Source organism: Thalassophryne amazonica, chromosome 10, assembly GCF_902500255.1.
Source record: "Thalassophryne amazonica chromosome 10, fThaAma1.1, whole genome shotgun sequence".
Lineage (NCBI taxonomy): Eukaryota > Metazoa > Chordata > Actinopteri > Batrachoidiformes > Batrachoididae > Thalassophryne > Thalassophryne amazonica.
The window spans coordinates 96,161,436-96,185,311 of NC_047112.1; the positions used below are offsets into that span (position 1 = coordinate 96,161,436).

At 46.4% G+C, this 23,876-nt stretch overlaps 2 protein-coding genes across 3 annotated transcripts in view; both read left to right on the forward strand.

Moving 5' to 3' along the window:
• The window catches only part of LOC117518161 (proteasome subunit beta type-11-like), a 56,676-nt gene extending 43,291 nt beyond the window's left edge, over window positions 1-13,385 (forward strand). Inside the window, exon 4 of the mRNA XM_034179220.1 lies at window positions 13,101-13,385. Coding sequence (XP_034035111.1) covers window positions 13,101-13,385 — 285 coding nt within the window. The remainder of the gene's footprint in view (window positions 1-13,100) is intronic.
• LOC117519239 (cadherin-24-like) overlaps window positions 1-23,876 on the forward strand; it is a 178,740-nt gene that overhangs the window by 16,294 nt on the left and 138,570 nt on the right. The window lies entirely within an intron of this gene.

Here is a 23,876-nt window from a genome sequence, read left to right on the forward strand (position 1 = left end):
AGTTTTAATACAAAAAGCCTGAGTTTTTTATTTGTTCTTTGATGTCTTAAAAAATTTCAAATGTGTAAAAGCTCAAGGGTGCACAAACCTTTTCACAGAACTGTATTGCAGATTATTATCACTTACTGAGGCGTTGCTGGGCCGGTAGCATAGATTTACATTTACGCTGCCTGTCCATACCTATTGGGTAGCGGGCGGGTATCCCAATACCCGCCTGCTGTGCATAATGTGATGACGTCATAGCATGCGCAACACAAGAACTGTCTGCAGACGATAACATGAAAAGGCGAGAAGTGTGTGTTGGACCCAATATGGATTTTCTGGATGATTTTATCATGGATAGTATGACAGTGAACAGCAGCCAAAGCAGCTAGGTTGATGAGGACACCCTGGCGAATCTGGAGAACAGCGCGGTACCAGCCAACACAACAAAAGTTAAAATGGGCCAACTTTTTATGTATAAGTTTGCTGGGTGTCGTGCGTTTTGAAACGACATTAAATATTGTTAATGATTCCACGTGTTCTGTATCTCAGTATGCGATAATAATGCAAATAGCATGCAGTTGTTGTGCGGTATGCATTTTCTGAGTCCCTCCGTCCATGCCCAGTCACCCAAAATGACCGATATTCGCCCGAGTTAGACGAGGGTGAATATCTGTCATGCATGTTATTGTATTAATAGGTACCTGATGGTGTCACAGACTCCTCTTTTGAGGTATTTAAGCGTAAACCGTGTGGTCTCTAAACAGCTCTCATATGATGATGTCATAGACGAGTTTGCTGCAAGGAAAATAAGGAGAGAGAAGCTGTAGCAACAAGTGATTTGACGGTGAGAAGATGGTTTCTAGGTTTCTAAGTGCAAGGTTTCTAATTTGTTCTACGTGTTCTAAACTGTTTAATTGAATTGTTTGACATTATATTCTATTTAAAACAGACTGATTTAGGTTTTTTTGTGAGTGTGTATGTAAATGTGTGTTTGGAGGGGGGGGCAATATTAAAATGCCTAGAGTGCCAAGTTGCATATAGGGCCGACACCGCTCGACACCCAAAGCGATCAAAGGGAATAATGCGATTATTAACCATCAGATGACAAATTAAAGCCTCTTACCTCATTCTAAAGTCAGTTTTAAGCAGAAAGAGGCAATAATCAGAGAACTGCTGCTGACGCTCCGAAATGACGCATGCACAGTGAAGACAGGGGGGGGAGCGATTTTTAAGGGGGATTGTTTCTGGATTCCAGGTTGTCAATCAGATGAGAGTCTACGAATCCCCCTGGATGGAATGTTAGTCCAGGTTACTTCCCAAGCCAAAGCAGGGGCGCATTTACTGGGAGAACTGAGACAAGGTATCTTGTCCAAGGACACAGACAAATAGCACAAGCAAGATTTCAACCCAGGCTTGCATACTGTCGGTCTAGCCACTGACCTACCTTCTCTAAAACATGACTTGAATGAATGATTGAAATCCTTTTTTTATTTAATGTCATTTTCCCCTCTCTTCTGTGAGTCACAGTTGGCTCATACCATTTAAGGATACATTTTTTTAAATATTTAATCTTGCAACAGATCATTTCATTTTTTTTATTTTTCCCCCCCCATCATTTTTTTAATGGGTCACAATATTATTGATAACAGTAAAGCCTCGCATGCAACTTGTATGTGTGGCATATAGAAGCCCAACTGGCCACTATCCATCACAAACACTGCAAGGTGGCTGGCGAGTGTTTTGCACTTGTCCGAAACACTCATCACTCAGCTTCAGTAACTCTCTCCACACATACACACACACACTGTCTGTGTGACAAACTGGAATGCACCAGGTTGTTCAGAAACTTCAAATCCATGATCAAACAGGGACAAAGTTGATAAAAGCACTGGTCAGGAAGCAGCAGACGATGCTCTGCTCCAAACGGCACTGAACCCTGCACACGCAGCCATCACACGGTGCACATGCTGGTATTGACGGCGTGTGCAGGTGGTTGCTACTAACATGCTATGCACACACTTTCTGTGTGAGAGGAGCAAAACAGCTGTAAAAACATCAGACAGCACTGACACCATGCAGGACTTTTCATGAATTAAACAATATACTGACTAAATGTGAGTGGCATTAATGTACAGTACATAATGAGATGTTTCTGTGTAGGCTCTCAGTTGTCCAGGTGGTTTCCATAGTAGAGAAGCTTGAATCTTCGACTGGACTTGGTTGCTTGACGTGAGGACGTTTCACTTCAAATCACAGAAGCTTCCTCAGCTAAAATTCTTGCTCTGGTAGTCTGACTTCCGTCTTGACTCTTGCAGAGAAGAAGAAAACCTAAATGAATAAAGGAGGGGTCTGGTTAGGTTAAAAAAACTCCAGCTTTTGTTGGCTTCTGGTTTATTCTTCTCTACAAGAGTCAAGACAGAAGTCAGACTACCAGAGCAAGAAGTTTAGCTGAGGAAGCTTCTGTGATTTGAAGTGAAACGTCCTCACGTCAAGCAACCCAGTCCAGTCGAAGATTCAAGCTTCTCCACTATATATAATGAGATGCTTCATAAAATGCATAAATATGAGGAGTTGCAGCAGTGTGACATTGGCCCCACTCCACAGGCGGGGCCCCCTTCAGCCACACAGGTAGCCCTTAGCTAAAGTGTCATTTTTATTTTATTTATTTATGTATGTATTATTTTTGCCTGAACCTTTGGAGCCGTGCAGTGTTCTTAACCAATCACATTTTGAGATTAAATGATGTCACTGTGTTCAGAGGGTGCTGACTGACCTTGATGTGTGTGTGTGTGTGTGTGTGGTGTGTGTGTGTGTGTGTGTGTGTGTTGTGTGTGTGTGTGTGTGTGTGTGTGTGTGTGTGTGTGTGTGTGTGTGTGTGTGTGTGTGTGTGTGTTTAAAAGGAGGGAGTATTCAAATGTCTGTCAGTGCCCAAATATCTGTTGCTACACTTCAGCAGGAGTTACTGGTCCGTGGTTCTTTAAAGGTCTTTATTTTGCTCAGATTTTGAGCAAATGCAAATGCAAAAAAAGAGGAAAAATGTTTGACAACATGATGTTGTGAAAGTGTCGTGACACGGACCCACAACAGGGGCGTTAATGAACGGACAATGGATAAGCCAAAAAGTAACAATTTAATGTTGTGAATCGCACAACAACGTACAGACAATAACAATATGGTGGACTGTCAATCATACACCAGGTGACGTGTGGCAGGCTCGACGATAGAAGACGCCTGGAGAGAGAAGAACCGTATTCCCACACAGCTTTCAACACCAACGGAGCTGAAGAACACCGGAGCCGCCAAGCCCTGCGCCCCAGGTGGCCGCTGTCTTCAGCAGTCAGACCCGGTACTGCTGGCAGAAAACAGAGACAGTCCAGATGAGTGTGAGTTCACACACTCAGTGGTCCACGATCTGTACACAGTTAGGAGGGAGAACCTCCACCTCCAAATTACACACTCGTGCAGCTCCTGATTAACCACTTATTTCTTTGGAGTGTGAGGCGCAGGTCGTCGCAGTCACACCAAACGCCAAAATCCCAGATAAGGGAACAACCACAGGACAATGGCTGCAAATGAGATTAGATTGTTACACAACGTGTCAGTCAAGCAGAGAAATTACCTGAATGGTAGTTGATTTCTCGGCGAGGAGGTGGAGTTGCAGTCCGGTCTTTGTAGTGGTGGTGATGGGTGACAGCTTGTGTTGATTGATGACAGCTGTCACCTCCAGCAAAGCCGACGCCCTCTCGTGCTTGAAGCCCGCACTTCAAGCAGGGCACCATCTTGTGGTGGTGGGCCAGCAGTACCTCCTCTCAGCGGCCCACACAACGGGACCCCCCCCCTCAACGGGCGCCTCCTGGCGCCCGACCAGGCTTGTCCGGGTGCCGCCGGTAGAAGTCGGCCAGGAGGGCCGGGTCCAGGATGATGCTCCTCTTCACCCAGGAGCGTTCTTCGGGTCCATACCCCTCCCAGTCCACCAAATACTGGAACCCCCGGCCCTTCCGACGGACGTCCAGGAGCCGGCGCACGGTCCAAGCCGGCTCCCCGTCGATGATCCGGGCAGGAGGCGGCGCCGGTCCGGGGGCACAGAGGGGTGACACGTGGTGAGGTTTGATGTGGGACACATGGAAAACCGGGTGGATCCGCAGTGAAGCTGGCAGCTTCAGCTTCACTGCGGCTGGACTGAGGACCTTGAGGATAGGGAAAGGTCCGATGTATCTGTCCTTCAACTTTTGGGATTCCACTTGCAGGGGATGTCCTTTGTAGAAAGCCAACCTCCTGCCCAGGCTGGTACGCAGGGGCCGGGGCACGCCGGCGGTCTGCATGGTTTCTTGGCCCTCGTCCGGGCTTTGAGCAGGGCAGAGCGGGCGGTACGCCACACCCGACGGCACCTTCTCAGATGGGCCTGGACCGAGGGCACCCCGACCTCTCCCTCCACTAGCGGGAACAATGGGGGCTGGTACCCCAAACACACTTAAAATGGGGAGAGGCCGGTGGCAGACGAGACTTGGCTGTTATGAGCGTACTCGATCCAGGCCAGATGGTCACTCCAGGCCGTCGGGTGTGCGGAGGTCACGCAACGGAGGGCCTGCTCCAGTTCCTGGTTTGTCCGCTCTGCCTGCCCGTTTGTCTGGGGGTGGTACCCAGACGAGAGACTGACGGTGGCCCCCCAGTTCCCCACAGAAACTCCGCCAGACCTGGGAGGAGAACTGAGGACCACGATCCGAGACAATGTCTGATGGAATCCCATGCAGACGCACAACGTGGTGGACCAGGAGGTCTGCAGTCTCCTGGGCCGTCGGGAGCTTCGGGAGGGCCACGAAGTGGGCCGCCTTGGAAAACCGGTCCACTATCGTTAGGATGGTGGTGTTTCCCTGGGACGGCGGGAGGGCCCGTGACAAAGTCCAGGCCGATATGAGACCAGGGGCGACGAGGCACTGGCAGAGGCTGGAGGAGCCTTGGGCCTTATGATGGTCAGCTTTGCCCCTGGCGCAGGTGGTGCAGGCCTGGACATACTCCCGGACGTCGGCTTCCATAGACGCTCACCAGAAGCGCTGCCGGACCACTGCCACGGTTCTTCGCACCCCTGGGTGACAGGAGAGCTTGGAACCGTGACAGAAGTCAAGGACCGCAGGTGGGACGTACAGTTGTTCTTCGGACCGGTCCCTGGGTCCCGGGCTCCGTGTCAGGGCCTCCCGGACGGTCTTCTCCACGTCCCAGGTAAGGGAGGCCATGACAGTGGACTTGGGGATGATGGTGTCAGGGGGGTCTGACAGCTCAGTCTTGACCTCCTCTTCGTGCACCCGGGACAGGGCATCAGATCGTTGGTTCTTTGTCCCGGGGCGGTAGGGTGATCCGGAAGTCAAAACGCCTGAAGAACAGCGACCAGCGGGCTTGCCTGGGGTTCAGACGCTTCGCGGTCCGGATGTACTCCAGGTTCCGATGGTCCGTGAAAACTGTAAATGGTACCGATGCTCCCTCCAACAGGTGTCTCCACTCTTCAAGAGCCTCCTTCACCGCAAGAAGTTCCCGATTGCCGACGTCATAGTTCCGTTCAGCTGGGGTCAACCTGCGGGAAAAGTAGGCACATGGATGGAGAACCTTGTCGGACTCCCCGCTCTGGGATAGCACGGCTCCTATCCCTGAGTCAGAGGCATCCACTTCAACAACAAACTGGCGCTTGGGATCGGGCCTGCACCAGAACTGGTGCAGTTGAGTACCGGCATTTCAACTCCCTAACGTGGCTTCGCACCGATCCGACCAGGTGAAGGGGACTTTTGTGGAGGTCAGGGCTGTCAGGGGGCTAACTACCTGACTGTAGCCCTTGATGAACCTCCGGTAGAAATTTGCAAAACCGAGGAACTGTTGTAGTTTCCTACGGTTCGTTGGTTGGGGCCAATCTCTCACCGCCGCAACCTTGGCCGGATCAGGGGCGACGTAGTTGGAGGAGATTATGAACCCCAAGAAGGACAAAGAAGTACGGTGGAACTCACACTTCTCGCCCTTCACAAACAGCCGGTTCTCCAACAACCGCTGTAGGACCTGACGTACATGCTTAACATGGGTCTCAGGATCCGGAGAAAAAATGAGTATATCGTCTAGATATACGAAGACAAACCGATGCAGGAAGTCCCGCAAGACGTCATTAACCAATGCTTGGAACGTCGCGGGCGCATTGGTGAGGCCGAACGGCATGACCAGGTACTCAAATTGACCTAACGGGGTGTTAAATGCCGTCTTCCACTCGTCTCCCTCCCGGATCCGAACCAGGTGATAAGCATTCCTAAGATCCAATTTCGTGAAAATTTGGGCTCCATGCAGGGGCGTGAACACTGAATCCCAACAGAGGTAACGGTATCGATTACGGACCGTGATCTCGTTCAGCCCTCTGTAATCATGCATGGACGGAGTCCACCGTCCTTCTTGCCCGCAAAAAAGAAACCAGCACCCATCGGGGGAGGTGGAGTTCCGGATCAACCCGGCAGCTAACGAGTCCCGGATGTAGGTCTCCATTGATTCGCGTTCCGGACGTGAGAGGTTGTACAGCCTGCTGGACGGGTACTCAGCGCCCGGTATCAAATCAATGGCACAATCGTACGGACGGTGCGGGGGCAGCGTGAGTGCCAGATCCTTGCTGAAGACGTCAGCGAGGTCGTGGTACTCGGCTGGCACCGCCGCCAGATTGGGGGGGACTAAAACCTCCTCCTTAGCTGTCACACCGGGTGGAACTGAGGATCCTAAACACTCCCGGTGGCAGGTTTCGCTCCACTGAACCACAACCCCAGACGGCCAATCAATCCGGGGATTGTGTTTTAACACCATGGAAAACCCAATATCACTCGAGAGGTAGAAGGTGTTACATAAAACACAATCTCCTCCCTGTGACTCCCAGACACCACCAATGTCACTGGCTGAGTCTGGTGTGTGATTAGTGGAAGAAGGGTGCCATCTAGTGCCCGCACCGACAATGGTGACGGTAAGGCCACTAGAGGGAGCCCAACCTCCTTTGCCCATCTGCTATCCAGCAGATTTCCCTCCGACCCCGTGTCCACCAGTGCTGGGGCGTGAAGGGTTAAATCCTCGCTCAGGATCGTGACTGGGATTCGTGCAGATTTACGGGGTCTCCCCGCGTGGGTATTGTGACCCACCCTTAGCCCAGTCTCTAAGGACGAGTGCTGCTGTTTTGATCATTTGGGGCATTCTCTCTGTGTGTGCTCAGTAGAGCTGCAGAGAAAAACACTCTCACGGATCAGCCTCCTTTGTATCTGATCTGATCGTTTTTTGGCCCTGCTCGTTTCCATAGCAAAGTCAGCAGGGGGAGCTGTTGTCACGTGGAGAGCCCTGGCAGTGGAGCGTGGGGAAGTCGGCTCTCTTTCAGACCCGGGAGGAAGAGGGACGGCTTGTGCCTGACCACGCCCTTCGTCTCGCTCCCGTCCGTGTTCTGTTAATCGGTTGTCTAACCGTATAACCAGGTCGATAAGCCCATCTAAATCCCGCGGCTCGTCCTTCGCCACCAGGTGCTCCTTGAGGACCAGAGACAGTCCGTTTACAAAGGCGGCGCGGAGCACAACAGCATTCCAGCCGGCTAGCGCTGCCGCGATGCGGAAGTCGACTGCATACTTTGCCACGCTCCGACACCCCTGTCTTATCGACAGCAGCACACTTGAAGCGGTCTCGCCTCTATGAGGGTGGTCGAACACCTGTCAGAACTCCCTCACAACTCAGTATAAACCGTTAGGAGCCGTGAATTCTGCTCCCAAAGCACCGTAGCCCAGGCGCGTGCATCTCCTCGAAGCAAGTTTAAACGTAAGCCACCCGGCTGGTGTCTGACGCGTACATGGCGGGACGCTGTGAAAAGACGAGCGAGCACTGCATCAAGAAGTCCGCAAGTCGTCCACACAGCCTCCGTACGGCTCCGGAGGGCTTATGTATGCTTCAGGGGAAGGTGGGGGGGGGTCGTTGAACGACCAGCGAATGTCTGTTTCTGGCACACGGTCAGCAGGAGGAGGTGCTGCAGCAGCGCCCTGAGCACGCGCTTCCACCTGGGCGGGTGAGAGCCTCTATCCTGCGATTGAGAACACTGCTCTGCTCGGTAACTAAGTCCAACCGAGCGGCAAAGGGCGGTTAAGATGTGCTGCAGCTCACCCCACACGCCTCCTACCTGTGCACCTCGCTCTCCCATTGGCTGTTCAAGCGATGGTTGACGCCCTCGGGATCCATGACGCTGGCCGAGAAATCCTGTTGTGAAAGTGTCGTGACACGACCCACAACAGGGGGCGTTAATGAACGGACAATGGATAAGCCAAAAGTAACAATTTAATGTTGTGAATCGCACAACAACGTACAGACAATAACAATATGGTGGACTGTCAATCATACACCAGGTGACGTGTGGGCAGGCTCGACGATAGAAGACGCCTGGAGAGAGAAGAGCCGGATTCCCACACAGCTTCCAACACCAACGGAGCTGAAGAACACCGGAGCCGCCAAGCCCTGCGCCCCAGGTGGCCGCTGTCTTCAGCAGTCAGACCCGGTACTTGCTGGCAGAGAACAGAGACAGTCCAGATGAGTGTGAGTTCACACACTCAGGTGGTCCCACGATCTGTACACAGGTTAGGAGGGAGAACCTCCACCTCCAAATTACACACTCGTGCAGCTCCTGATTAACCACTTATCTGTTTGGATGTGAGGCGCAGTCGTCGCAGTCACACCAAACGCCAAAATCCCAGATAAGGGAAAACAACCACAGGACAACAGCTGCAAATGAGATTAGATTGTTACACAACGTGTCAGTCAGCAGAGAAATTACTGAATGGTAGTTGATTTCTCGGCGAGGAGGTGGAGTTGCAGTCCGGTATTTGTAGTGGTGGTGATGGGTGACAGCTTGTGTTGATTGATGACAGCTGTCACCTCCATCAAAGCCGAGCCCTCCTCGTGCTTGAAGCCCGCACTTCAAGCAGGGCGCCATCTTGTGGTGGTGGGCCAGCAGTACCTCCTCTTCAGCGGCCCACACAACACATGATTTTCTTTGAAAATGAAAGTTCTGTGCACAGATCCCCTCTGATGAACCACTGGTAATGACCAATTTTACCCTGTGACTCTTAATTAGAACCTCTGAGTTTAAGGAGAGTTATCTTAGTTGTATATTGTAAGTCCCTTTGGCTGCTCCTTTGTTTCCACTCAGGGTCGCCACAGCAGATCTGAGCATTAAATTGGCACAGGTTTTACCCCAGATGCCCTTCCTGATGCAAATTGAGAAATATGGTGGGGGTGAGGTTTGAAATGTGAACCTTCTGCACTGAAACCAAGAGCACAACCACTTGGCCACCAACTATTAGACTCCCCAAAATGTGAATTGAACCATAAACTGTGAGTATTGGCTATGTAAAACTAAATATGTCCATCTAAATGTAGTTGGCAAGATAGGTGAACCTGGACTTATGACCCCTCAAACGTAGTGCTGGTACGGAGTCCATACCAAGGACAAAAACCTTATAACTCTGGAACAAGCAGTAAACTTTGACATCGAAGTCCATGTTAAAATGTCCAACTTGACCAATCCTGGTTCAACAAAAGAGACGGTTTTGTCTCTATAGCTAGTTTCCCCCTCCATGGCAACTGCTCAGCGGTGAGTTTTGTTTTCTAACTGCTTAATTTAAGACATTTTAATTCATAAAGTTATGCATATTTAGATGTGTGGTAGCTTTGAATAACAGCTTGTGTGTTGCTGCTGTGAGCCAAGCTCTAACTCAGAGCTGCAACCCGCTCAGAGGCTGCTAGCTGTTTGGAGGACTGTGTCTGTCCTGTCTGAGAGTTTTAGTACAAATATCTGTAAAAATTATGGCTTGTTGTGTGGTTAATTCTCCTGGTGGATCATCTAAGATGTCTGTGCTCCAGTATTTGTGTTGAGTGAAAGTATTCTCTTAGCTATCGGTAGCTTCTTGTCATTAGGTCCAATATCCATGATTACTGAGAATTTAAGCCGGTCATAATTTTGAATGTCCACACCAAAGCCACACATTAGGAGATCATCGCACAGTGCCTAAAAATATGCTTTAATAAACACCCAAACGAAGGTTAGTCTGTTGGCTTTATTTTGTTTTCAGACTTGAAAAAGGCAAAGTGTTCAGGCTTCATTTGTCCCTGACAGGTCGCGCATGATCTCACCTACAGTACCTCATTATCCAGATACTGAACAATGGATGTAACATTCACACTCGCATGCACACTTATGGTCCATTTGAAGTTTCTAATTTACCTAACCTGCCTGTATTTGGAAGTGGGAGTTAGCCAGGACACCCAGAGGGAACCCTCACAAACACAGGGAGAACTGGTTGTAATTCCTAAATAGTAAATGCAATATGTTTGTTTAACCCCTTGAATTAAAGCTGAAATTCTGCACTACAAGCACATCCAGATGGTCTCATTTGAACTCCATTGTGGTGGTGTGTACAAAAAGTTGGAAAAATTGTTACTGTCCATTTACTTATGGACTGTGTTTAATAAAAGATGAATGTGGACCAGGTTTTTTTTAGCAGTTATCTGCGGCACAAACCTCAAATGCATCACTAACTCTTTGATATTATGCATTGTTCGTCACACAATGTGAACTGAGCAGAATGTACTGAAAGCTTTGTGTCAGAGTTGCAAACAGCCTGGACAGTCAGAATTCAAATCTGGATGGAACTTGTTTCTGGTCATATCTGTTCCTGTCTTGCGGTGGGACTTCATCATATAATGCTGCTATAATATCCTCACACTGCTGTTTTGCAGTGCATCATTATTTAATAATGATGTTTATGAGTTCAATGGTACGAATATTTCATGAGGTGAAAGATGGAACATACTATTCAACAAGGCCAAGCCTTGTTTAAATATTCATTCCATTGAAAGAATGGAAAACATTCATGATTTGTTTATATAATGGCAAAAATAGATATTTGTCATTTGATATTTTATTCATTTATAAACAACAGAAAGGGACTTACATTTTGGTTTCCGTCACTGGTGCTTAACAGTCCAGCACGAACATTAAATAGAAGTACAAAATTATTCTCAGTAATCCGTGATGCCATCCACTGACTTCATGTACAGACTGCCATCTGCTTCCTCACTCCAGCAAAAAAATCACATCAGACATTTGTCCTACTTTTCATCCTAACTTCATCCTAACAGCTCTTCATGCCTCCAGACGGCTTACGGCGTAGTGGATTTGTTTTTTTTGTATGTGTGTGTTAGAAGAATTAGCAGCGTCAATTAGCTCCTTCAAATCTCTGTCCACCAGCAAAACAAACTCTGCTATGTTTAGTTAAACGCCGCCACCGGTAGTGTGAGCATGCGTAGTGATTGGGACGTGCAATAGCACATTTCATATACCACATAATTGCATGCTAAAAAAGAACTATTGCATGGTCAATTAAACACAATGGCAAATGGTACGAATAATCCATATCATGTGACATACAAGCCACCAATGAAATGACAAGGATCCAGTCAGTGGTTATATAATAGTACCTAACCATGGCTGCCAGCCCCCTGGTGACCGAAGCAGGAATCACCAAAGTTAACAGATGTGGAGGGAGCCCGACTCCGTCACTTATTTTCTGACATTGTGGGCATCATGTTTAATAATAATAATAACAATAATACATTTTATTCATAAAGCGCTTTTCAAAACACTCAAAGACACTGTACGAGGTCTGTCCGTAAAGTATAGGTCCTTTTTATTTTTTTCAAAAACTATATGGATTTCATTCATATGTTTTTACGTCAGACATGCTTGAACCCTCGTGCGCATGCGTGAGTTTTCCACGCCTGTCGGTGACGTCATTCGCCTGTGAGCACTCCTTGTGGGAGAGTCGTCCAGCCCCTCGTCGGAATTCCTTTGTCTGAGAAGTTGCTGAGAGACTGGCGCTTTGTTTGATCAAAATTTTTCTAAACCTGTGAGACACATCGAAGTGGACATGGTTCGAAAAATTAAGCTGGTTTTCAGTGAAAATTTTAACAGCTGATGAGAGATTTTGAGGTGATTCTGTCGCTTTAAGGACTTTTCACGGTGCGAGACGTCGCGCAGCGCTCTCAGGCAGCGTCATCAGCCTGTTTCAAGCTTAAAACCTCCACGTCAGGCTCTATTGATCCAGGACGTCGTGAGAGAACAGAGAAGTTTCAGAAGAAGTCGGTTTCAGCAATTTTATCCGGATATTCCACTGTTAAAGGAGATTTTTTTAATGAAAGACGTGCGGACGGGTCCGCGCGTCGGGACGCAGCCGACGCGGCACGGCGGCACAGGAAAAACACCTCCGTGTTGATAACCATTTGTAAAATCCAGGCGGCTTTTGATGGCTTTCAGTGGAGTGAGTATATGAGAAATTGTTTATCAGCTGGACATGTTCCAACTTGTCCTCAAGGCTTCCAACAGAGGTGTTTTTCCTGTGCGGAGCGTCGCGGCGGCTGCGAGCCGACGCTGCAATCCGCCCGCACGTCTTTCATTAAAAAAATCTCCTTTAACAGTGGAATATCCGGATAAAATGCTGAAACCGACTTCTTCTGAAACTTCTCTGTTCTCTCACGACGTCCTGGATCACAGAGCCTGAAATGTGGAGGTTTTAAGCTTGAAACAGGCTGATGACGCCGCCTGATGAGCGCTGCACGACGTCTCGCACCGTGAAAAGTCCTTAAAGCAACAGAATCACCTCAAAATCTCTCATCAGCTGTTAAAATTTTCACTGAAGACCAGCTTAATTTTTTCGAACCATGTCCACTTCGTGTGTCTCACAGGTTTAGAAAAAATTTTGATCAAACAAAGCGCCAGGTCTCTCAGCAACTTCTCAGACAAAGGAATCCGACGAGGGGCTGGACGACTCCTCCCACAAGGAGTGCTCACAGGCGAATGACGTCACCGACAGGCGTGGAAACAAACTCACACATGCGCACGAGGGTTCAAGCATGTCTGACGTAAAAACATATGAATGAAATCCATATAGTTTTGAAAAAAACAAAAGGACCTATACTTTACGGACAGACCTCGTACAGTACAATGTAAACAACAGGATAAAAACAATCATTTCAAATATTAAAAGCAGATCTGAACAGGTGGGTTTTGAGTCCTTTCTTGAAAGTGGGGAGGTCTGGGCAGTCACGGAGTTGTTGAGGCAGTGAAGTTTCCAGAGGGTGGGGGCGGCGATGGAGAAAGCTCTGTCACCCCAGGTTTGGAGCTTGGTCCTGCATGGGAAGGACAGGAGGTTGGCGTCGGAGGAGCGGAGGGAGCGAGATGGAGTGTGGTGATGGAGCAGGTAAATGAGGTACGGAGGGGCCAGATTGTGAAGGGCTTTGAGCGTGAGAAGAAGGACTTTGAACTGGATGCGGTAAGGAACAGGGAGCCAGTGGAGGTTCTGAAGGACTGAGGTGATGTGTTCACATGAGCGGGTGTGAGTGAGAAGGCGGGCTGCAGAGTTCTGAATGTAATGAAGTTTCTTGAGTGATTTGGATGGAATACCATAGAGGATGCTATTGCAGTAATCGATTCTGGAAGTGATGAAAGCAAGTTTCTTCTCATCGTTGCTAGATTTTGGTGTTAGCTCACATGAAGATTAGCCTGACAACCCGCCCTGAATTGGGCCAGATACTGGCCTCTCTTTCCTAGCCTGTGATTGGTTGGCAGCCAAGACGCTCACCTTCATGCTTTCATGTGTTATTTATATATATATATATATATATATATATACTCAACAAAAATATAAACGCAACACTTTTGTTTTTGCTTCCATTTTGTATGAGATGAACTCAAAGATCTAAAACTTTTTCCACATACACAATTGTTGGGGAAGTGTAGTGACACGGACCCACAACAGGGGGCGTAAATGAACGGACAATGAAAGAGTCGAATATGAACACTTTACTGTTGTGAATGAGCACAACCACATACAGAGGAATGTGAAATCTTGCAAACAGTCAATCACAAAGGTGACATGTGGGCAGGCTCGAGGATAGAAGATGTCTGTCCTGAGAAGAACCGGAACCACACGATTTCCTCCGCCACCGAACCCGGAGAATACTGGAGCCGCCAAGTCCCGAGTCCCCAGGTGGCCACCATCTCCGAATGGTCGGATCTGGTACTGCTGGCAAGAAGCAGAAACAACAAGATGTGAGTGTGTGCACACCTAGTAACAGCAATGGTGGAGATTCCACCTCCACCTCTCATCCACACTCGTGCAGCTGTCACACAGCACTTATCTGGTGGGGTGTAAAGCGAAGCTGTCCCGGTCACAGCCAATCTCCAGATAGTGCACTCCACAGGAAAAAAAACAGCTGCAAAAATGAGTTTACTAGACACAGTTATTTAATACGGCGGAGATTGTTACCTTCACAGGTCGATGATATCTCGGCAACGAGGTGGAGATGACGTCCGGGTTTTATGGAGTAGCATGAAGTCGTGTTGATGGGTGACAGCTGTCATGAGATGATGAGTGACAGCTGTCACCCCCCCGGCTGTGTCTGTGGCGGCAGCGCCCTCTCATGCCTGAAGCCCGCACTACCAGGCAGGGCGTCATCTGGTGGTGGTGGGCCAGCAGTCCTCCTCTTCAGGCGGCCCACACAAACACACAATATCACCATTTCCCTCAAATATTGTTCACAAACCAGTCTAAATCTGTGATAGTGAGCACTTCTCCTTTGCTGAGATAATCCATCCCACCTCACAGGTGTGCCATATCAAGATGCTGATTAGACACCATGATTAGTGCACAGGTGTGCCTTAGACTGTCCACAATAAAAGGCCACTCTGAAAGGTGCAGTTTTGTTTTATTGGGGGGGGGGGGGGGGGGGGGGGGGGAGATACCAGTCAGTATCTGGTGTGACCACCATTTGCCTCATGCAGTGCAACACATCTCCTTCGCATAGAGTTGATCAGGTTGTCAATTGTGGCCTGTGGAATGTTGGTCCACTCCTCTTCAATGGCTGTGCGAAGTTGCTGGATATTGGCAGGAACTGGTACACGCTGTCGTATATGCCAGTCCAGAGCATCCCAAACATGCTCAATGGGTGACATGTCCGGTGAGTATGCCGGCCATGCAAGAACTGGGACATTTTCAGCTTCCAAGAATTGTGTACAGATCCTTGCAACATGGGGCCGTGCATTATCCTGCTGCAACATGAGGTGATGTTCTTGGATGGCACAACAATGGGCCTCAGGATCTCATCACGGGATCTCTGTGCATTCAAAATGTCATCAATAAAATGCACCTGTGTTCTTCGTCCATAACAGACGCCTGCCCATACCATAACCCCACCACCACCATGGGCCACTCGATCCACAACATTGACATCAGAAAACCGCTCACCCACACAACGCCACACACGCTGTCTGCCATCTGCCCTGGACAGTGTGAACTGGGATTCATGCATGAAGAGAACACCTCTCCAACGTGCCAAATGCCAGCGAATGTGAGCATTTGCCCACTCAAGTCGACGAACTGGAGTCAGGTCGAGACCTCGATGAGGACAACGAGCATGCAGATGAGCTTCCCTGAGACGGTTTCTGACAGTTTGTGCAGAAATTCTTTGGTTATGCAAACCGATTGTTTCAGCAGCTGTCCGAGTGGCTGGTCTCAGATGATCTTGGAGGTGAACATGCTGGATGTGGAGGTCCTGGGCTGGTGTGGTTACACGTGGTCTGCGGGTGTGAGGCTGGTTGGATGTACTGCCAAATTCTCTGAAACGCCTTTGGAGACGGCTTATGGTAGAGAAATGAACATTCAATACACAAGCAACAGCTCTGGTTGACATTCCTGCTGTCAGCATGCCAATTGCATGCTCCCTCAAATCTTGCGACATCTGTGGCATTGCGCTGTGTGATAAAACTGCACCTTTCAGAGTGGCCTTTTATTATGGGCAGTCTAAGGCACACCTGTGCACTAATCATGGTGTCTAATCAGCATCTTGATATGGTACACCTGTGAGGTGGGATGGATTATCTCAGCAAAGGAGAAGTGCTCACTATCACAGATTTAGACTGGTTTGTGAACAATATTTGAGGGAAATGGTGATATTGTGTATGTGGAAAAAGTTTTAGATCTTTGAGTTCATCTCATACAAAATGGGAGCAAAACCAAAAGTGTTGCATTTATATTTTGTTGAGTGTATATATATATATATATATATATATATATATATATATATATATATATATATATATAAGTACTTATGCATATATAAACATGACTGGGATTGAAAAAAATAGGAGCATTTTATGTACAATATGTGAAGTGGAATTTAGATGTGATAAGGTGACATTAGTGCAGGGATTGTAAACGAGTTGTTATTGCACATGATTTGTGGACATATTATTGCATGTGGTTATTTCACAGTGTTATTGTACAGTCTGACAGCAGCAGGGAGGAACGACCTGTGGTATCGTTCCTTCTTGCACTGAGGGTGCCTCAGTCACTGAAGGAGCTGCTCAGCTCCACTACAGTCCGGTGCAGAAGGTGAGAGGAGTTGTCCATAATGGATTTGAACTTGGCTAACACCCTCCTCTCAGCCACCTCCTCCAGAGACTCCAGAGGACAGCCCAGGACAGAGCTGGACTTCCTGACCAGCTTGTTCAGTCTCTTTCTCTCCCGCTCTGTGCTGCCCGGGGCCCAACAGACGACAGCATAGAGGAGAGCAGAGGCTACAACAGAGTCGTAGAAGGTCTTAAGCAGAGGATTGCTTACTCCAAGGGATCTCAGTCTCCTCAGGAGGTGGAGGCAACTCTGGCCTTTCTTGTACAGGGTGTCAGTGTTGTGAGTCCAGTCCAGTTTGTTGTTGAGGTGAACGCCCAGGTATTTGAAACTGATGTTGGATTGTCTAAACATAGTTGCTTTTTCAACTGATCTGGTGTGTCAAAATTCCTTTTAAATAGGTGCCACACCATATGACACCATTTAATAGTTGTTGAGTTAATGTCCACACAAACTGGCCGGGACAGACGAACCCTCCCACCTACTCATCTACATTTTTGCTGTACAAGTTCTATTTTGTTGCCAATGTAGGAATAGCTTTGAGAATTCTTCTGACTCACTAAGATGTATTTTGGAGATGTATCAAATTATTGCTTTTTCCCATCAAATTTTGATCTTGAGTTTCTCTGTGACTAATCACAATACTCACTATGACCAGTAAAAGTGAATTTGTAGAGACATGATGTAGAAAGATAGTGCATGCCGGACCTATACTATTAGCTGGACACTGCGTTCATTATAATAGTTAGGCCAAGTGTGTAAATCACATTAACATACATCAAGTAGGTCATTTTTCTTCCTTCTTCTACTTCTAACGAGACAGGGTCACGCTGCAGGCTTTTTATTTTATCTCTGCTGAATTTGCTGTACAGCCTGTGGTGTGTGTGTGTGTGTGTGTGTGTGGGCGTGCGTGCGCGCACGCCTGTGTGTGTGCAGACGCTCATGACTATGTAAGGACCCTCTTCAGTTTCAATGAGTCTGAGGATAGTTTTGTAATGTGAGGGTTCGACTTCAAAGGACTTCAATTCCCAAATGAGCGGGTGCATGTGGGAATACTGGGAATGAGAAGGCTTCTATTTGGACATGTCTGACTGGGAACGGTATCCACTCAGAACACTTTGAGTGTTAAGATTATGAGTTCTTGGCCCGTGTTTCAGAGGGCCCTTCTCAGTGCCATTTAGGTGATGGTTACAGTAAAGATGTTTGGCTTCAAAGGCCTGTTTGAAGGTTACAACTTGGTCTAGATTTAAATTTTGAATTTGGTGACGCATGGGGCTCATACTCAAAACTCTCCTAATGATCATGTTACTCTCAGTAGGGGGAGGTTAACAAACAATCAACAGGAGAAAGTCGTCAAGGTTTTTATGCTGTTCCAATACTATACTATTTAAAACAGTGTTATATTCTGTGGTATGGTACTCCACACACCTCTTCCACTTGCTTTGAGTTTCATGTTAGCAATATGAAAGAATTTTGTGATGTGAGTATGTTTATGTAACATTTAAACATACTCAAAATCACAAAATCCATGTCTGAGAAAGTAGAAACTACATTTCACTTCATTTTTATAGCACCAAATCACGACAAAGCTGCCTCAAGGTGCTTTACACAAGTAGGTCTAACCTTATGAACCCCTAGAGCAGTGGTGCCCAAACTATTCCAGAAAGGACGGAGAGGGTGCAGGTTTTCTTTGTAGCCACTGACTTCAGCAGGCGATTTCACTGATGAACTCATCCCACCTGTTCAAAAGGATGTTAATCAGTGAAATCACCTGCTGAAGTCAGTGGCTACAAAGAAAACCTGCACCCTCTCAGCCCTTTCTGGAATAGTTTGGACACCATTGCCCTAGAGGAAGCACACAGGTGACAGTGGTAAGGAAAGACTCAAAGGGGTGACCCACTTCTTAGGTCATACAAATAAAAACATTTTTAACAATACAGAGGAACTTCAAATTTTTGAGATTTATTAAGTCCATGCAGATATGCAGGACAGCACCAGTTGGTTAGGGAGGGGAGGGGGTATTAGGTCTTCAAGTCCAGTCTTTGATGATAGTCCATTTTGCAACTGCCGAGAAACTACCCTGCTATAACTATATATACTCATGTGGGGTGTGTTCAGCTCCGCTTTGTCATTTAGAGATTGTGTAATCTGAGCTCAAAATAAGGAGCAGGGTATGCAAGGGTTGAATTTCATTACCTAATTAATTATGGGTTATTTTGGGCATAACATCAATGACATCAGTCAGGTCATCCTCTGTCATTTCATTTAAGAGCCAGGGTGAGCTGGATGCTGGAGTATTTTTTTTTTATTTCAACAAGTAATACGAGGTCTGTCCGTAAAGTATAGGTCCTTTTTATTTTTTTCAAAAACTATATGGATTTCATTCATATGTTTTTACGTCAGACATGCTTGAACCCTCAGTGCGCATGCGTGAGTTTTTCCACGCCTGTCGGTGACGTCATTCGCCTGTGAGCACTCCTTGTGGGAGGAGTCGTCCAGCCCCTCGTCGGAATTCCTTTGTCTGAGAAGTTGCTGAGAGACTGGCACTTTGTTTGATCAAAATTTTTTCTAAACCTGTGAGACACATCGAAGTGGACATGGTTCGAAAATTAAGCTGGTCTTCAGTGAAAATTTTAACAGCTGATGAGAGATTTTGAGGTGATTCTGTCGCTTTAAGGACTTTTCACGGTGCGAGACGTCGCGCAGCGCTCTCAGGCAGCGTCATCAGCCTGTTTCAAGCTTAAAACCTCCACATTTCAGGCTCTGTTGATCCAGGACGTCGTGAGAGAAAAGAGAAGTTTCAGAAGAAGTCGGTTTCAGCATTTTATCCGGATATTCCACTGTTAAAGGAGATTTTTTTAATGAAAGACGTGCGGGCGGATTGCAGCGTCGGCTCGCAGCCGCCGCGACGCTCCGTCACAGAAAAACACCTCTGTTGGAAGCCTTGAGGACAAGTTGGAACATCTCCAGCTGATAAACAATTTCTCATATACTCACTCCACTGAAAGCCATCAAAAGCCAACTGGATTTTAACAAATGGTTATCAACACGGAGGTGTTTTTCCTGTGCCGCCGCGCCGAGCATCAGCAGCGATTCACAGATTATCACCTCGTTTCTGCTTCAAACTACACTCCAGTCATCATCTATCTCAGTGACGGATATCTGAAGCTTTTGTACAATATCATTTCCACATAAATTCAGCATTATTTCATAATAAAAGACGGGGGAAGCAATCAGAGCGCCACAGCTGCTGCACCTACGTCATTTCGGAGTGTCAGTAGTGACTCACCAATTATCGCCTCATTTCTGCTTAAAATGGACACATTTCTGCTCAGAACTGACTTTAGAATGATTTAAGAGGTTTTACTTTGTCAGCTGATGGTCAGTAATCACATTATTACCTTTGATTGCTTTGGGTGTAAAGAGTCAGACTCAGAGAGTCAGACTCAGACGTGTTGCTGTGGTCCAAAATGACGCATGCGCGGTGAAGGCAGGGTGGACCAATTTTTAGGGGGGGACCATTCAGTCGGCAACACTGGTATTTCAATAGCCTAGGTTACATCAAGGGATAAAGTAGGTTTTATTTACTATTTAAACAGGTGACTGCATGCATATGAGTGTGTGTACATGAAGCACAACCCCCAGCCACAGGTTCACAACTAAATCTCTCGATGTGCGGGCCACATTTGCTTGACGGTCACAGGAAAAATGGGTGTCGGCAATGTGTGGGCGGGTTGAACAAACAGTCACAGAGCATATCCTGCACATGTTGAAATATGCTTCGCAACTCCCGTCACTCTAAAATTGTGCCACAGAAGTGTATATGTCGGAGGTTGGAACAATGAAGTTAGAAAAGAAGAACAACTGATAGTGAGATGGAGTGATGGCATGAAAAGAACGAGACAAATTGCGCCATTGCTGAAATGTGGAAGGCGAGCCTTGTGCAGAGCGTCAAATAGTTAGTAAAAACATGTTAATCTGCATTCAGAGCTTTGGACTGTTTTTTTGCCACAGTTTAGGTGAACCAAAGACATAAAGTGTGGTTATCAGGTGTATGCCAAGATATAAACAGCAGAACAACAACAAACAGTAAACACATCTCCGTTTACACAGACGCTTGTGTTCACACAATATTAATATAATCTGAGGGAATTCTTGGTTGTTTCAAAGAAGGTAAAAGGCAAAGACTGCATGGATTCCATATAGGGCACATTCCTAAGCAGCAAAATAATGAGGATTTTTGATAATTATTTCAACCCACCTCCCTATATGAAACCTGCCAAATAATTTATGTCATAAAGACTTCATCAATCAATCATACTGCACACATGATAAGATTTTCATGGAGGCAGAAGAGAAAATATTTTGCGCATGACCACAATTCATGTCACATGAATAAGGTGAGAAACCAGATCTGTTTTTAATCCAAATATTGCTGAATGAAATGAAGACTGTTTTATCCAAGTAATAGCATATTTTCCAGAGTATAGGTTGTACCTGTTAAAAAATGTCACTTGAAAAGGAAACCCCATATGTAACATCACACTAAAGTATAAAGTCACACAAGAGTATAATCACACTTTTTCTGTATTATCAGCTCTTTAATTGGGATTTTGTGCATTGTTGTCATGTAGTTTTCATTATTACCATTTTATCTTTTATTATTAGAGTATATTTTGGTTAGTGCTTTGATTCCTGTGAAAACTCCTATATAAACAGTCATTCTAATTATTATTATTATTAATAATAATATGAATATAATAATGTATATGTACTGGAGTATAAGTCACAGGAAACTAGTAAAAAAAGTGACATACTTCAAAAATGCAGTAATAATATTCTATTAAACTGTTGTGTCAGTGATGTTTGGTCAGTGGTCTTGCATTGTTTGGGCTCAGACTTCTTTTGGCCATGTTTCTGTGCACCACAGACACATTGCTTTTGGAAAGCTGTCAGTCAGGAACCTTACCCCTCTGAAGTCATTTTACTGTCTCTGTGTAAAAGTCACATGACTGAATTAAGCGGCTGTCCCATCAAATCCACCAGACACTGAGTCTCCATTTGAATGTGTGTCGAAAGTGCAGACTTCAAACTATATACAGTTTTTAAATTTGTTGATAGGCCAGGAAAATTTGAATCATGATTAATAATTTTCACCATGGTTTTTTCATGAATGTTATGGTCAGCAAATAGGACTTCTACTTCCTTGTCAGCTCTCCCTCAGTGCAGCAGTTGCAGGGTAAAAAAAACAACTTCCCCTTTATCATTGGTGGAAAAACACAATGACCAAAACCAATCAAAATCACCAACCCCATGTGGTTGATCACCAACCCGCACAGGGTTGTTGCCACAGAGATTAGCCAAAACTCCACCAAAGACAGACTAAAATACCAACACTGCCTCCAGGTGGACAACAGGTGGAGTCACACTCCCTCTTGTGGGCCAAGCCTGCGTTCACATTGTCAGGAATTGTTTCTTGAAGCACAAATAATGTGTGGCATCTTAAGGGTTTTGTCAATAGTTGCCTGAAGCATTTTCTGCATTTTAATGTAAATATTATATAGAACTTTGTTTTTTGCTATATTTCTGCATATATTTTTGAAATGTACAATTTACATTTGCATTCTAAGTTATAAAACGGTTTGTTAAACATGTATGTGGTTTTCACAGTTAAAAAAAAAATTTCTCTTAGGAGTTTATGTTTTATGTGAATTTAGGTTCATTGTGTTAACGTCAGAATGAAAGAAAAACTGTAAAGTCACACAGGTGAGATTGTGCTGAAAAACATTACACCAAACAAGGCAAAGTAAGTGGTTTTGTAAAGTAAATTATGAAGATAAAACCAAAAGTAGTCAAAACGACCAATTATACCCTGGACCCCAGAGAGTTAATATAAAACATCCTTTTAATCAGCTGCAAATGAGTGTTCACAGAAAACTTGACTCAAGGATATTTTGTCTTTTCCCTGTTTGGTCTGCACAGTCCAGGTGAGAACATCTCTACAAGTCGGGCCACAGCCCTACCACCAGGCCAGCTCCAGCCAGTGCTGAGAGCATCAAACAAACCCGACTTTGTAGGTGTAATGTGCGGTCCAGACACGTGTCTGTGAGATAAATATATCAGGGTGCATCATGAACAAACTGCATCAGGGTGTGTCTGGGTGTGTTACATAGGCATGGCTGCAGCACATATGTGTTGCTGCAGGCACACACGTTTTGCAGCAGACACTTCCTCCATCTTCTTTGACAAAAAGTACCTACTTTTGGCACCATGGACAAAAAGCAAAAAGGAGGACACACACACAGCCATCCCACAACAACCTTGCCACCATCAAGCATATGTGTGCAACTTTATCATTTCCACAGTGGTCATCACCGTGTTCTTGAGTGGGCTGCCACAGAGACTGTCGGACACAGAGACTCTCCTAAAGTGCCAACAGTGTTTTCTCTGTGTAACCCCGCCTTTAGTAAAATGTCATAATGTCCTTTTGTGTTTACCATGCAGTGGAAATCAGAGTAGATTTTACTGCCACCACTTTGAGCTCTTTTTCTCTGCACAAATGCACCTTGTAACTGGAGAAACAGCATTCATTTGACAAATACGTGCATGGTTATACACTTGCACAGTGTAGCACAGTTGCTGCCGTATCACTGAAGATTAAGCTGTCTGAGCGTTAGACACAAACGAGATGACTGATGTGCTGAGTGCAGTGGTCCTGTCTTCACCAGCTGGATTTGGAAAGACTTAAGAGATTTCTGTAAGTGCACTGAGGGGCATTGAGAAAGGAGGAGCAGGCTATAAGCATTAAGACGAATGGTGTGGAGGAAAAGCTTGAGACGCTCCAGTGGAAAAGAATCTGTCCACGTCTTGGTCATTTAAGGCGGCCGCGCTGTCCCCTCCCAAATGGACTTCCACCGCAACCTCTTCCTCCCGCTCTCCCTCCATCTCCCGCTTTCCCCAAATAAAGGCCCGACATGCACAGGCTATTTTTAATAAAATGATATAGCCTCCTTGCAGCAGAGCGACTCCATGCAGACTGAAGTGAGACTGGAACAACGATTTGCAATTTAGAGCCATGTCACCACTCATCTTTCCATTCTGAGCCGGCAACAGCAAATTGTCCTCACTCTTTCTTCCTCTATCCCGCCTTACATTTCACATGCTCATACTCTAAAGACTTCAAACAACAGTGAATGACACATACTGCTGGAAAAGTGGTTTCTGAGCAAAAGTCAGGAGAGAGAATTCGGTCTGCGTTAATGCACAATAGCTGAGAGAGACAAAGTGTTATAGAAGCAGTGCTGCTTGTGTTTTCATCGCTTAAAGATGATGGGAAGCAGATTCTTTGGTTAACAAGGACCGAACATGAAACCTCAGATGTGGATGATGTGTAAA